This window comes from Pectinophora gossypiella, chromosome 17 (assembly GCF_024362695.1).
Source record: "Pectinophora gossypiella chromosome 17, ilPecGoss1.1, whole genome shotgun sequence".
NCBI lineage: Eukaryota > Metazoa > Arthropoda > Insecta > Lepidoptera > Gelechiidae > Pectinophora > Pectinophora gossypiella.
In genome coordinates, this window is record NC_065420.1 from 1,876,792 (window position 1) to 1,890,642 (window position 13,851).

At 34.0% G+C, this 13,851-nt stretch overlaps 1 protein-coding gene and 1 long non-coding RNA gene across 2 annotated transcripts in view; both read left to right on the forward strand.

Moving 5' to 3' along the window:
- LOC126374329 (WD repeat-containing protein CG11141) overlaps window positions 1–13,842 on the forward strand; it is a 32,071-nt gene extending 18,229 nt beyond the window's left edge. Inside the window, exons 8-9 of the mRNA XM_050020900.1 lie at window positions 8,279–8,771; window positions 9,177–13,842. Of these exons, the coding sequence (XP_049876857.1) occupies window positions 8,279–8,771; window positions 9,177–9,576 (893 nt within the window). The 3' untranslated portion in view covers window positions 9,577–13,842. The remainder of the gene's footprint in view (window positions 1–8,278; window positions 8,772–9,176) is intronic.
- LOC126374532 (uncharacterized) lies at window positions 4,550–6,993 on the forward strand. The gene is made up of 2 exons (XR_007567452.1): window positions 4,550–4,634; window positions 4,939–6,993. It is a non-coding gene; the product is annotated as an uncharacterized LOC126374532 (long non-coding RNA).
- Window positions 13,843–13,851: the final 9 nt, after the last annotated feature.

Consider the following 13,851-nt stretch of genomic DNA (forward strand, 5'->3'; position numbering starts at 1 on the left):
ATTATACATTGTTTTACCCGTTATTATGTGCTTTAATAACGAGTTGTATTGTTGATCGAAGTATAAAGTCAATTTTATTTTTGTTAATTACGTAGACTTTAGTTAAAAATCTAGACTTTGACACCAATTTTTGTATTATTTTGCCTAATATTGACAAAAACTTGAGATTAACTTTTGTTTTGCTGTATGAATACCATATAAAAGTACTTATTTGTATATCAGTATTGGATGTACGACTTGAATGTATGTATGCACTTTGGTACCATGTCACATTAACTTTCTTCACAATTTGAACTGTTGTGTCTCACTAAATGACTAACAGGTTAGTGCGACAGGGTTCTAAAAGTGATGATAGTACATCGCTTATGTGTAGTATTGATGTAGTATTATGCATGTATTATATTAGGCTGTACAGGGTGCGTTCCTTTGCGTTGTGCTAGACTGTCCGTCCGAAGTATAGGTAATTTTAGTATAGTAACACTTTATAATAAAAAATGTACTGACAAAAATGTAACATTCCTTACGATTTGTATTGCACCGTACTTAACGTAGTACGATTAGAGTGAGAAATCTCTTCGTCTCTTTCGTACTAAGCTGTATACCGTTAGTGCGAAAGAGACGAGAGATATGTCTCTTTGAAATTAATGAACATGAAGTACAGCTATTTGCTCCTTTAACGCAGTTATTAATTAATTTGAATCTTGATGAGCGTGACAGACGTCGATACGGCTATCGTACAGTGCCGCTAGTTTAGTGAGTGAGTGAAATGTTAGGTTCAGGGAGGTTAAAAATGCCACATCGAATCAATAGGGTATTTAACTGGGTCAAAAAATAAACAACATAAACAGCCTATACACGTCCCACTGCTGGGTACAGGCCTCTCCTCAATCAACCGGAGAGGGTATGGAGCATACTCCGCCACGCTGCTCCACTGCGGGTTGGTGGAGGTGTTTTAACGGCTAATAGCCGGGACCAATGGCTTAACAATCAGGTGATTCAAGCCTGTACAGTCCTTACCAAACAAAGGAAAGTCTCACAAAGTAATCGAAGTGTTAAAAATTAATAAAAATAAATTAATAAATTATAAAATGCTAATCTAGAAATAGAAGACAGTCTAAGATGATCGAAAATCAATCTCGTTTTACTTTTCGACTTATTTTCGATTTTTATTTAGAAATTGAGTAACGACGTTTGACCGCTTTTATTGATGACGTCACAGTACAGTATTTTGAAACGTTCGTTTTGACGTTTCGTAAAAAGTATCTCATATGACATGGTTGTCAAGTAGCCTATTCATTTAAAGAAACAATATTGCCATTTGACATTTGCGCATATAAAAGTAAGTGCGCAATGCACACAAATTTCAAATAGCACTATTCCTTTTTGGATGCATTGCTTCGATGTGGCATTTTTAGCTCCCCAGTTCTTATTTTACGCGAGGCTATACATACGTATTATGAATATAAAAAACAGGGTGTTGGTTTATAGTTTATTAGTAAATTGTGACGTATATACATTGTATATAATGACGATTATGTTCTATTATGTTATTTGATTTGCAAAATTATGGCTTCAAATTATTTTTTTTGTTAACAAATTCTTTAAGCACAATTTTTGCATGTATGTTGTAGTTGATAAACAATTGTCAATTAATAGGGTGCTATTTTCGCTTTGCCCTTAAAGGGGTAAACAGAAAACCGTTTAAAAATTGTATTTAAGTAACATAATGCTCAGTTAGGAGGTACTTAGTTCATCTTGCGATGGATGTACCTCTGGTACCCCTAATAGGACTGTAGTCGTGAGCTTATATTATGTAGGTATGTGTTATTTAAGTAATCATGATTTAAAAAAAAAAAGATGTTGACTGATGCCTATTCGGGCGCACACAAACATAACCTAAAGTTAGTTTGACAGCTCATAAATTAATTCCGTCCTTCACTTACAAAAAAAAAGCAAAAAAAAACCAAGAAAATAAAAAAAGCTTGTTTATAAGTGCAAGAAAGAGATAGACTAGTTTAAATTCTGTCAAATTAACTTAATTTTAAGTTATTGGTTGCCCGAATCGACACCATTATTTTGTCTGTAATATTGAAAAGCTTAAAAAAAACGTATTACGAATAAAAAAAATAACAAGCTGTGAGCGTGTGTATAAGTGTTTGACGGCCAGACAAAATTCAATCGAATTATTTGGTCATTGGAATCAATTTTTTCATTTGCAATTTTGGTAAGACGCGCATTCTTCAATATTTGTGGTGCCATTTATTTAAAAAAAACATAATATTAATACACGCGAACACGTTCAGCTGCTTGTCTTCCCGGGCATGTCGTAAAAACCGACAGAGGGATTGCGTCCTCTAACATGATGGACTAATGTTATGGGCGATAGGCTGATCCCTTATCACCATAAGGTTCATCATATCCATCTTAGGACTTCGTATCAACAGTGGCTGCAAGTTGTCTTTGATTACTTGTGGCTCTGCCCACCCCATTTGGGATTACGGGCGTGAGTTTATGTATGTGTATGTATGTGTATGTATGTATGTATAATATTAATAAGATTTTTGATACGGATTTATCTATAATGTCAAGTTACATTAAAATTGACATTTTCCAACAGGAGCTAACAGTTGTCATGACTGTGTTTAGTTTTGACAAAAATAACGATTACCAATAAAAAATATCTTTTAAATAACCGCGACGACCGACCGACCCTACAAATAACGATTGCGGTGCAGTAATAATAAGGTCGATTTTCGTTTTAATCCTAAATCGTGATTGACGAATGTAGGATAGATGTAATATCTCTCTAAGGTACGTCAGAAAAAAAATACGATATAGGTAGGATTTGATGAAAAAAAAAACCCTTTGATGTGTTGCAAAAAGCAGAAAGAGAGAGAATATGAAAGTCATATATTATATAAATAATTAAATATTATGTAATATTGAAAAATTTGTCTTATAATGAACGAATGATCTTTGATAGAGATTACAGTAATATTATTTTCTTTTAAGTTATTAGTTGTTTATTTCGTTCTAAAATTATTTTACCTAATGCCTTAATCGCAATGATGGACTATCCGATCGGCGTTCCCCAAAAACACGATAGATGGCGTTGTTAAGTTTTTTCTTCGTTCAAACTTCTAATTTCTTGGATAACATTATGCATCATTTAAATTTGATTTTGGGTATAAATGATGACCCTTTTGTTATTTCACCAATTCAACTTCCACCCATTATTATTCTGATCAAATTAAAGAGAAGCAATATAGGTAGCAACATCATTCTATACATAATGTGATTCAAATACATAATGTGATTAAAGGGTTACTCGCGCGATGCGGATGCTTAACGGCCTGGCCCAGGACAACCCGGACGTTGACCTGTACAGCTGTTCGGTGGCCAAATTCACAGATGTGGCATTTCGCTATTGTTATGTCTTATATGTGTTTGTTTCAGTTGAATTGGTTTTTTGGTTGAGCTCAAGCCTCGACAAAAATTAGATTTAAAAAAAAAAAAAAAAATTGGTTTTTACTGTAATGGCTGAATGTAAAACTGTAAAAATAAATAAATAAAATAAATATAAAGCAACAATTAGTTTTTATGCTTCTGCCATTACATTACATTTTTGAATAATTATTTACCCCAGCAATGAGACAATAGGTAATTATCACGTTAAAAGTGAACAACGCCATCTATCGTGTGTTTGGGTAACGTCGATTGGAAACTCCCTCATTGCCTTAACTGATACCAAAACAGGACCAAGGTTATATATTATGTATTATAAAATGCGTTTCGGAGGTATGTGAACCTAACCTGTATTGGGCTGGTTTTCCTTTCGGGTTGGAAGGTCAGACAGACAGTCGCTTCTGTAAAAACCGGACCTGTCAAATTTTCAGGTTAGGTAAGCGGACCCTGTGAACGGGTTAACGCTAGGGAGACAATGATAATGTTTGTATACTTATTATTTTTTGACCAGCCACCTTACAAATGAACTGAATGAACGTGTGTTTAAGTATTTAATAATAATAATAATATAATAATAATCATTTATTTCGGACTCATCCACATTGATTACATCCATATTTGTTAGTAAAATTGCAAGCTTACAAAACTAGTGTTAGTAACATACAAATATATTAAAATGGCAAGTCCGGATGGACTCCCCGACGCTGGCGGCCAATCATACGACTGCGTGCAGCCGAATCCAGCGAGCCAGCATCGGAGAGTCCCACCGGTCAACTAGCAAAAACCGGTCAAAATTGAATCCAATTACCATACAATTCCACTGAACTTTGCTTGGCTGTCAAATACTTAAACCCACGTTCATCCCTGGTTTATCTTTTATTTGTAAGGTGGTAAATGTTTATAGTTTGGTTGTGTTATTTTGACATAAACAACAGTCTAGTTTCCAACTAGTCAAATCTGTTACTTTTTACTAAACGTCATGACACGAAATTACTAAGGAATTTGTATATAAAAACACACTAAAAAAAATCATAAATTGTCGGACCTTTTATTACTTTTTGTCGTATTAAATTTATAAATAACTTAATTAGGAAAATAAAATGGTTTTCGTCAGTTTTAGATCTGTCTTTATTTAGTATTATAATTTCATAATTTATCTTTGACTTAAGGTACTAGCCTTGAGGAGCTCGGTGGCGCAGCGGTAAACGCGCTCGGTCTGCGATTGTTGAAGCAACTTTCGCAAAGGCCGGTCATAGGATGGGTGACCACAAAAAAGAAAAAAGTTTTCATCTCGAGCTCCTCCGTGCTTCGGAAGGCACGTTAAGCCGTTGGTCCCGGCTGCATTAGCAGTCGTTAATAACCATCAATCCGCACTGGGCCCGCGTGATGGTTTAAGGCCCGATCTCCCTATCCATCCATAGGGAAGGCCCGTGCCCCAGCAGTGGGGACGTTAATGGGCTGATGATGATGAAGGTACTAGCCAACTCTGGGAGTCGTTGACATTACTTTTTTCTTGGACCTATAAAATGTTAATTACATAATAAATTCTGCTAAAATAACACAATCATACTAAACTTATTGTTTTCTATGTACTTGTTGTTTTGCACTCGTTTTTAGGGTTCCGAACCTCAAAAGGTAAAACGGAACCTTTATAGGATCACTTTCTAGTTTTTATTAGTTTAGTACAATCAGTCGCACAACTTTTTTGATTGCATTAATTCTACTTATTTTATCCATTTGTCGATAAATACTGTATAGACTTTGATGATTTTGTCGTATATTTTATAGATAAATAACCCTCTAGTCGAAGGTACTGGAATAATAGATGACGCGGATTACCTACGTCTTCTAATTTAAAGGATGTTAGTGACACTGTATTGAAAAAAATAGAGCGTTTACTTGATTTTACTGAAAATGTTGCTTTGTGTTTTTGCTTTTCGGAAATGTTTAATTAAGATAAGAGTTTTTTTTTGTGGCGCCGCGATGTAAACCGAACATCGGTAGACTACGTACGAAAGGTACCTACGTCAATACAATGTTTTTGTACATTTATTTATTTATTTAATAATAAACACACGTAACAGGTTACAGACACAAATTTTATGAAATAATACACTTTTTGAGGTTCAGACTGTAACCCAACTACACGTATGCAAGTTATATAATAATACTATGGTGAGAAAACACGACGCAAATTAAAAGATATTACAATAAAATATACTTAGCTCCGCAACAACATGGTAACAATTACGATTCATGGATCTACGACCCAATCTACATTAATTTTATTATATTTTTTTAAATCACAACATGGGAATAATTAAAATAAACACAAAAAAAAATCATGAATTGTCAGGAAATTCCACTTGATATCAACTCAGAATCATGTCTGAGATGATGATCATGGATGATTCAGACCATCCTCCAAAGTTTTAGTTACGGTATCCATCCCCCAAAGTTTTTGTTACAGTGTCACTAACACCTTAGTGGTCGACGTTATTATCAAAGATTAACTTGTCGAAGGTCAATTTTACAATTATTTGTTTTTACAATTTTTTTTTAAATGAAGTTGTTACGGCTGTGGAGAACAAATGCCAAGAAAAGTATTATTTCAGTATTTATATTGGTTTCATGAATTGATGTATAACATGTTACTATGTGTCTTGGGTTTATCGACGGGCGCTACACTGTGCATTCCGCTCTCAATTTGGGGTCCAATTTAAAAATTACCACATTGTATCGCCTTTGTAAGTAACTGGGGTTTTAATTTTAAGCTAATTTCAAAGGTTTATTCAGATGGATTGGTAATAAATTATTTTTATGCGAATGACATCAATTTTCTGCTTTTATTTTTTTATTTAACTTTTAGCTTTGGTTTTTTTTTGTTTGTATTTTAGTGCCAATGCTTCTATTTGTGTAGAACTTATGATAGTGGTTTCATTATAGGGTGATTTGACAAAAGAATAGAAAAAGAGTACTTATGTAAAACAGATATCAAGAAAATATATTATTCTGACAGCTGTCAAACATATCATCTTATTATGAAATGTCTATAGTAGGTACTTTTTAGAAGCGTAGAGCCTGACTAAAATAAACTGTGATTAGTCTGAGTCGCTAAACACCGAAAAGGATGTAAGACAGAAATAGAAAATCAATGGTACCGATGCTAGCGCAGAAAAGTTCAATTAATTTTGGCAGCAAAAATAGTTCCGTCTCTTTCTTAAAAAAAATAGAGATAGAGAAAAAGAGATAGAGATAGTTTCGGATCTGTCTGTCAAAGCACCATCAATTTGTAAAAGTTTCATTTTTGAACTTTGAAAAGACGCACTGTTCGTCAAAAACCCTTTCGTATGAACACAATTTTTATGTGTTACCTCACTAAAAAAATACTTCTTTATATTATTTATCACCAAGGCGAGGGTTTTATTCTAGTCAGGCTCTGTAATTAAGTTACCCTAAGTAGTGAGAGTTTACAACGATGTTAACATAGCCATTGTACTTATACCGTGAATATAGTTTTGCAGTAAACTCTGTATTTTTATTTGCCTTCAGTCCCGCTTGAGCCGGTATCCGTGTATTTGAGCAATGGCTCTGTTTCTGTTGCTTGTTCGCTACTTATAAGACGGTTTACAATTTTGAACTGAGTATCCACACCTCAGCTTTCTGTTATACGAGTGTTAGACCAACGTGATACGTGGTGACCACCTGTCTTAGTGAAAACTGCACTTAAGATAGATTAATAATTCATGGTGTGGGTACTTAGTTCATCTTGCGATGGATCTCTCTGTCTACCCCATTGGGATATAGTCGTGAGCTTATGTTATGTTACAATTTAGTAGCTATTTTAAGTTGATTGCTATTTGAAGCCTTGAAGTGGACACATTACTTGGACACTACATAGAAAAATCTCATTCGTACTGTGGGCCGCGTAACGCGTACGTGGGAGGGAGATATAGTCTGCGCTCTCCGCAGTCTCCTTTTATCCCTTAGCAGCTTACGGCCATTTAAAACTAAAGTAAGACCCAGAGGGGGTGAGGTCGGCGCGGGGAACTGGTGGGGAGCGGAGAGTTACCGTTCTATACGTAGTATTATTCTTTATTCTATGACATCAAAAAGTAATAAACATGAAAATGAAGTCGGTTAAAGAAACTGGACATTTAAAAAGGCCATATTAAGAGCACTTCACCTAAATCCGCAATATCGCTATTTGACATTTGTTTGACATGACGCACTAATGTGCGCAAATGTCAAATTATAGAATGGCTTTTTTAAATGAAACGTTCAATGTTGGTTTTGAACTCCTAAAGTCTAATAAAATTGTGATAATATACAGAATAGCATCACCGAGGCAGTAACGTAAGATCAGTATTTTTTTAAAGAAAGCTTGTTATAGTCCGTTAAATATAGCTTAATTAATTGACTGTACTTGAAACATAGTATACAGCCGGGTGCGAAGGAAACATATCTGAAAACGCATTATTCTGACGGCTGTCAAATTTGTCAAACTACATTTAACGCAGTATATTGATTCCAGCAGATAACTCTTAATTTTAAGAATAATAATTTATCTTTTCCATTTTATTATTTTCTCTTGGCTATAACTTTCTGGAGGTGGAGCCCTAGAGTCCTAAAACACAGGGTATCGTAATTAAGACTTGTATTTTAGTTTATGCTCCAGCTTCTACCCATAATACCATGTATTTTTATAGAGGAAACAAAGATAATACTTAAAAAAAATAGGAGGTGTTTGGTGGAATCAGTACTACTATCTGCGATTCACAGCCTAACGTGTCAAATCACTGCCCTTTTACAGAAGACCCGTTGAATCTCATGACGAAATCGCTCACCAACTCTCTCCAGCATGCAGTGAACACCGTGAGAGACCTCACACACTTAGACCAAACAGTACCTTACATAACCAGCGTACTGGAACAACCTATATCCATGTTCACAAAGAACGAAGTAGTAGACTCCACTGTGGCAAGCGCTGAAGAATGCTTCGAACTACCCCCCATAAAACACCTCCCAACTGATCTATCAAACAACGTACTCGAATCTATTATAAACGAGTTCAAAGACGTGTCAAGCGAGACCGAGGAATTGAGGAGGATTAAATCCGAGGAGATTGAGAGGAAGTTTAAGCTGTATAGTAGTATTATGGAGAAGAAGTACGATGAAGATCTGATACATAGTAGTCGGAGGAGTAAGGGGCGGTCGGGGGGATCGACGCCGCGCGTCGCGACGCCCGTGAGGAAGCACGACGTCAGCTACACCAGTCCGTGTGTCATGAACGTCAGTGTTTGTGGGTATGTTTTATTTTTAATTCTAAAATTGTTTTTTTTTTAAGGTTTTTGGTCTGAGTGCAGGCTTTTACTATTCTTAAATCATTCTAAAATTGACCTAATGCGTATTTTTCAATAATGGAACAGCAAATTTTCTGCGAATAGACGTTACTGACTATTGGGAAAACAGTTTTCTTGATTAGAATTATAACTTAAGAAGAAGCTGTTTAATCCTATTCATATTGTGTATTGAGGTCGTTTATGTTTTTATAAAGCTTTAATTAATTAAATTGAATGAATTAGAAAGCTCTTAGCCAGTAGTGGGACTCAACAGGCAATATATATAAATATGAATCTATTTATAACAATAGGAAAAAAATATATAATTCAAGATTTGAGAAGTTTCACTATTTTTGTTATTAATTCCAGAAACATCGATCAACAAAACGACGATCTTCTAGAAAAGCAAATAGAAGAAAAAGAAAAGATACTAGCAAAAATGCTAAATTTGGAGTCTCTAAGCATCTCACAAAAAGTCGAAGAAGACAACAGGGACCATGGCGATGTTATTGAAACTTACAACAAGCAAAACTTAGACGAAAAACCGGTAATTGTGAAAAATAAGGAACAACAAAAACCGGTAAACAACAAAGATGTCATAAAAAAAGACAATTCAGCTGACTTGATTCCTAAAATTGTGAAATTGCCGAACAATTGGAATTTGGAAAATATTGAAGTACAATTAGATATACAGTCGAATGGTATTAGAAATGCAAAGAATTTAATTTCACCAGACGACAATTTGGATGGTGATTGGGAAATAATCTGATGTCGATTAAATTTAGCACCATAAAAAATATAAAACACACAAAGAGGTTATTTGCAATTAATAACTTGTAATGTTTGTTTAGGATAATCTAATCTAAAAATACATCACAACTGCTGGAAAGTTACTGACAAAGTATAAGTATACTAAACCATAATTATATTTCACGAAATGTATTTTGGTGGCGGTGTAACAATTTTACTGCCTATATAAAATGCATTTAATATAATGTGCTGTAAAATACCATAATGAGAAAGATATTCTTTCGAGATTTTCCCGCCATTTTCGTACTAGAGTTGTCCTGTTTTTATTATTTTTTTAGTAAACATCCCGGTTTTATTGCTTATTCTAAAAATAAGTAACTTTTCAGTATTGGTATATAAAACACGTATCTAAATAAGCGATGAAGAACAATGCATTTACTCGAGGCTTTGATTAAAGCTTTTAGATGTAAAATTATAAGACAGCTGAATAGTTATAATTTAAATAACTACGTATATATTTTATATACTGTGTCCTTCATGTTAGATATAAGTATTTGTATATATCGGTGTTGAACGTACGACTTTTATTTTGTCGTTTTATAATTTTAGTTTGGATTTGACTTATTACGGTTAGGTCTAATATGAATTTCTTATACATATTTCCCTGTTTTATATACGTATATTTTTTTATTTCGTTATATTTTACCGAATTATATTGTTTTAAATTGAAACGTAAACTGCTCTCATGACTTACTTGTTGATCAACTTTTTTTCGTTTGTTTTACCGCCTTTAAATGTAGGTGGTTAGATAGTGTATTTTAAAATTTATTTTCATATATTTTTGTTTGTATATTACGTCGTTTCGTTACTAATTTTATTTCTGTTACTTTTAATCTTTACACCTCCTGAATGAACTTTGTCTAATTTGAGTTTTTACGTAGATAATTAAAAAGTGTAGAATTATCACTATAACTTCACCTAGATACAAGACAACACAGTTAATATTATTCACAATTGCTCAGCGAATAGCTATTTTGACTGCATAGGTAGCTGGAAATATATAATAAAAAAGATATGTGCATATTATGAATTATAATATAACTTAGGATTTCGCTCGACGCACATTGATTTTCATTATTGAATGAGATGAGTACTATGAGTAGTATTATATTTATTATTCATTTCAAAAATCATTATTCTTTACTTTTAAAAACTTTATTTAACAACTTGGCAAGAAAGAATAGAAAGTGGACGTTATGAGAATTATAATTGGTCGATGGTCTGGTATTATGTAAGTGTTGCCATTTAGGTTGGAACTTTCTACTGATCTTGCCAAACTGGGGGGTTAAAAAGCCACATCGAAGTAATTCATCTAAAAAAGAAATGCAATTTGACATTTGCGCATATAAAAATAAGTGCGCATTGCAAACAAATGTCAAATAGCAGGTAGTTTTTTTAGATGCATTGCCTCGATGTGGCCTTTATAATAACCCCCCTGATATAAAAGTGTTATCAAGAACCAGCATCAATCACAACACTCGTAAGTCTTTTGTAGTATACTGTTTCCATGAATGTGTCATTTTTCTTTATAACAGTCATGGTATAAGAAAACCAGGTATGCTCAAAAGTGACAGCTAACATTTGAAGGATAACTCAGCTGACGTCATCCCACTCTACGATGCCATTTCGTAAAAAATAAATTACCCACGGCCAATGTTTTTATATTTACTTTGCAAGGAAATTATGAACTTTAGTAAAATGGTTACTTACAGTTATAAAGATTTTCATATATGTGACAAGTAATAGTAATTAAATACATAGTCAGTAATTCACCTAATTTTCAGTAATAAAATTGACATCTTTGGAATGTTGGAGATAAGATATCAATTTAATGGTAACACTTACGTCATCCGTTAAATTAATGACAGGCTTAAAAGGCTACTAGGCCAGAGCCGTTAAACCCTTTCCAAAAAAAAAAAAACAAAGGGCTAGCAATGGCGGCTTGTTATAGGATTGAGCATACCTGGTTTTCTTATACCATGATAACAGTAACATTTTAGTCAATTGTCAATAGAGATACCTACACTTGTTATGTGTGATATTGCAGAACCCGTATTGATCACTTTAGTACAATAAGGTTTAGACTTTCACAACTAGTTAGTACTTATATGATTCCTAGATTTTTTACACCCCTACACGCTGAATACGTTATAAATAAATGCAGTTTATTTAATTCATGCTAAGTACATGTCTCCTCCTTTCTTTGGGCCAATGTAGCTCATGGACCGTAGAAATAGGCTGGACTATTTTGCACTCTAGACAAATGAGATATTTTTTACGACACGTCAAAACGAAATTTTTCTATTGAATTCGTATGGAAAACCTATCCAGGTAACGTCATCATAAAAACGGTCAAAACTCATTGTTATTTAATTCGTAATTAAAATTTGGATTTTAGTCAAAAATAATACATAATTAAAATATTTTTTTGATCGTCTTAGTCTGGCTTCTATTTACCTTTCACCCAGTCAAATACAATCTAACACTGAGTGTTATTTCGTTACTTTTTCGGACAAATATTACTATATAGATTCGCGTAGGTCTGTAATGGGCCATGTTGTCCTATCGGGAAGAGGAGACATCACGGTATTCTTGTATACCTCAGAATAAGTATGGAGTGCCATTGACGAGAACAAGGAAAGCGAACGTGCAGCATTTAAATATAGATCTTATGCCCTGAACCTGTGTTAATTAATCATAGAACTTGTAATATAAACATGGAAGCATTCTTGTGGTTCAAAAGTGACGCAACGAAAATCGTACCGCGGGGGGCGGGACTTCAAAATCATACCGTCATATAAATGCCTGGCTTTAATTGCTGTGGTATGAATGTATAAATCGGCACGCGGTTTTTGTCACTTACCGGTACGTCGACGAAACAGCACAGATTAAATAGCGATATAAAATCAAAAACTTTAACGTGTTCTTTTTATTTTCGTGTATAATTATATTGTGCTACTGTGACTGTGTTGTTTGTGTGAGTTTAGGCGTCAATAATCACATATATTTGTTGTATACATTCGTGGGGTTATAGTCTAACCTAACCTATATGTCTGTAACTTGTTGTGGATACTTAACAAATAAATAATCAACTGCACCGACTATCCAGAGACTGCATCCATGTTTATTTTTGTTCGCAGTTCATAATATGTAATGAGCTCAAAGACGATGTTTAAAACAAAAGACAGTGACAGAACACAGCTAAAGTGAAACTTAGCCACGCCTTCTAGGAATGAGTAATAAATAATATGAATAATTAAAACACATAAACCGCGTAAACTTAAAACAATGTATAAATAATATGAATGATATATTTTTTCGGCGGATAAGAAAATGACAGGTATAACTTAAAATTAGGAGGTGTCTGCAGGAATCCGGGTCAGTATGCATTTATAATTCGTTCTTTCTTCATCGCAGAACACAGACTAGACAAGGGCGAACTATATTTGATATAATATACTCATATAATGGTGCTAATTCCTGTAAATACCATCTAATTTTATTTTAAGTTATATCTGTCATTTTCTTATCCGCCGAAAAGGAAAGGGACGGGTAATCGACAAGCATAAAATTTATGGAACACACGTCAATTTTAAGCACAAATCTAAACCAACCGTCTAAAAATTTTACGTCCGTCAATAATCCGACACAGTTAAGTAGACAGCACGTCAAACGGATTGCATACCAGCGACGTACCTTTTGATTCGCCCGGGTTATTCATTCATTTACTCACATTCTTCCTAAAATTAAGAGCTAATAATTATATTATAAGAGTCGCAGTCTCTCATAAGTTGGAGATATATTAAAAATGCGAAATAAGTATACACAAAAAGGAGTGCAATACAAAAGGCGTTCTGGCTCTGCAGCTATTTCTCCCAGGCATCAAATTACTATTATACATTAGTATTACCAGGGGGGGTTAAAATGGCCACAAAGCAATTCATCTATGAAAGCAATATTGCAATTTGACATTTGCGCATTTAAAAGTAAGTGCGCAATGCAAACAAATGTGGTGACGTGGCCATTTTAACCCCCCAGATTTAAGACGCAGGATGTTATAACATGAAAATATGAGTGTTTTTGTTTTGTCACTGCCATTGTTTAAGGTGAGCATTTCATTACGATTGCTGCACAGGTCACCTAGGGTTACCCAATGCAAGAATAAAGTTTGTGATATTTTTGTGTGCTGTATTTTACAACTCGCTTAATAAAGTGTTTGAAAATACTTTTGTTT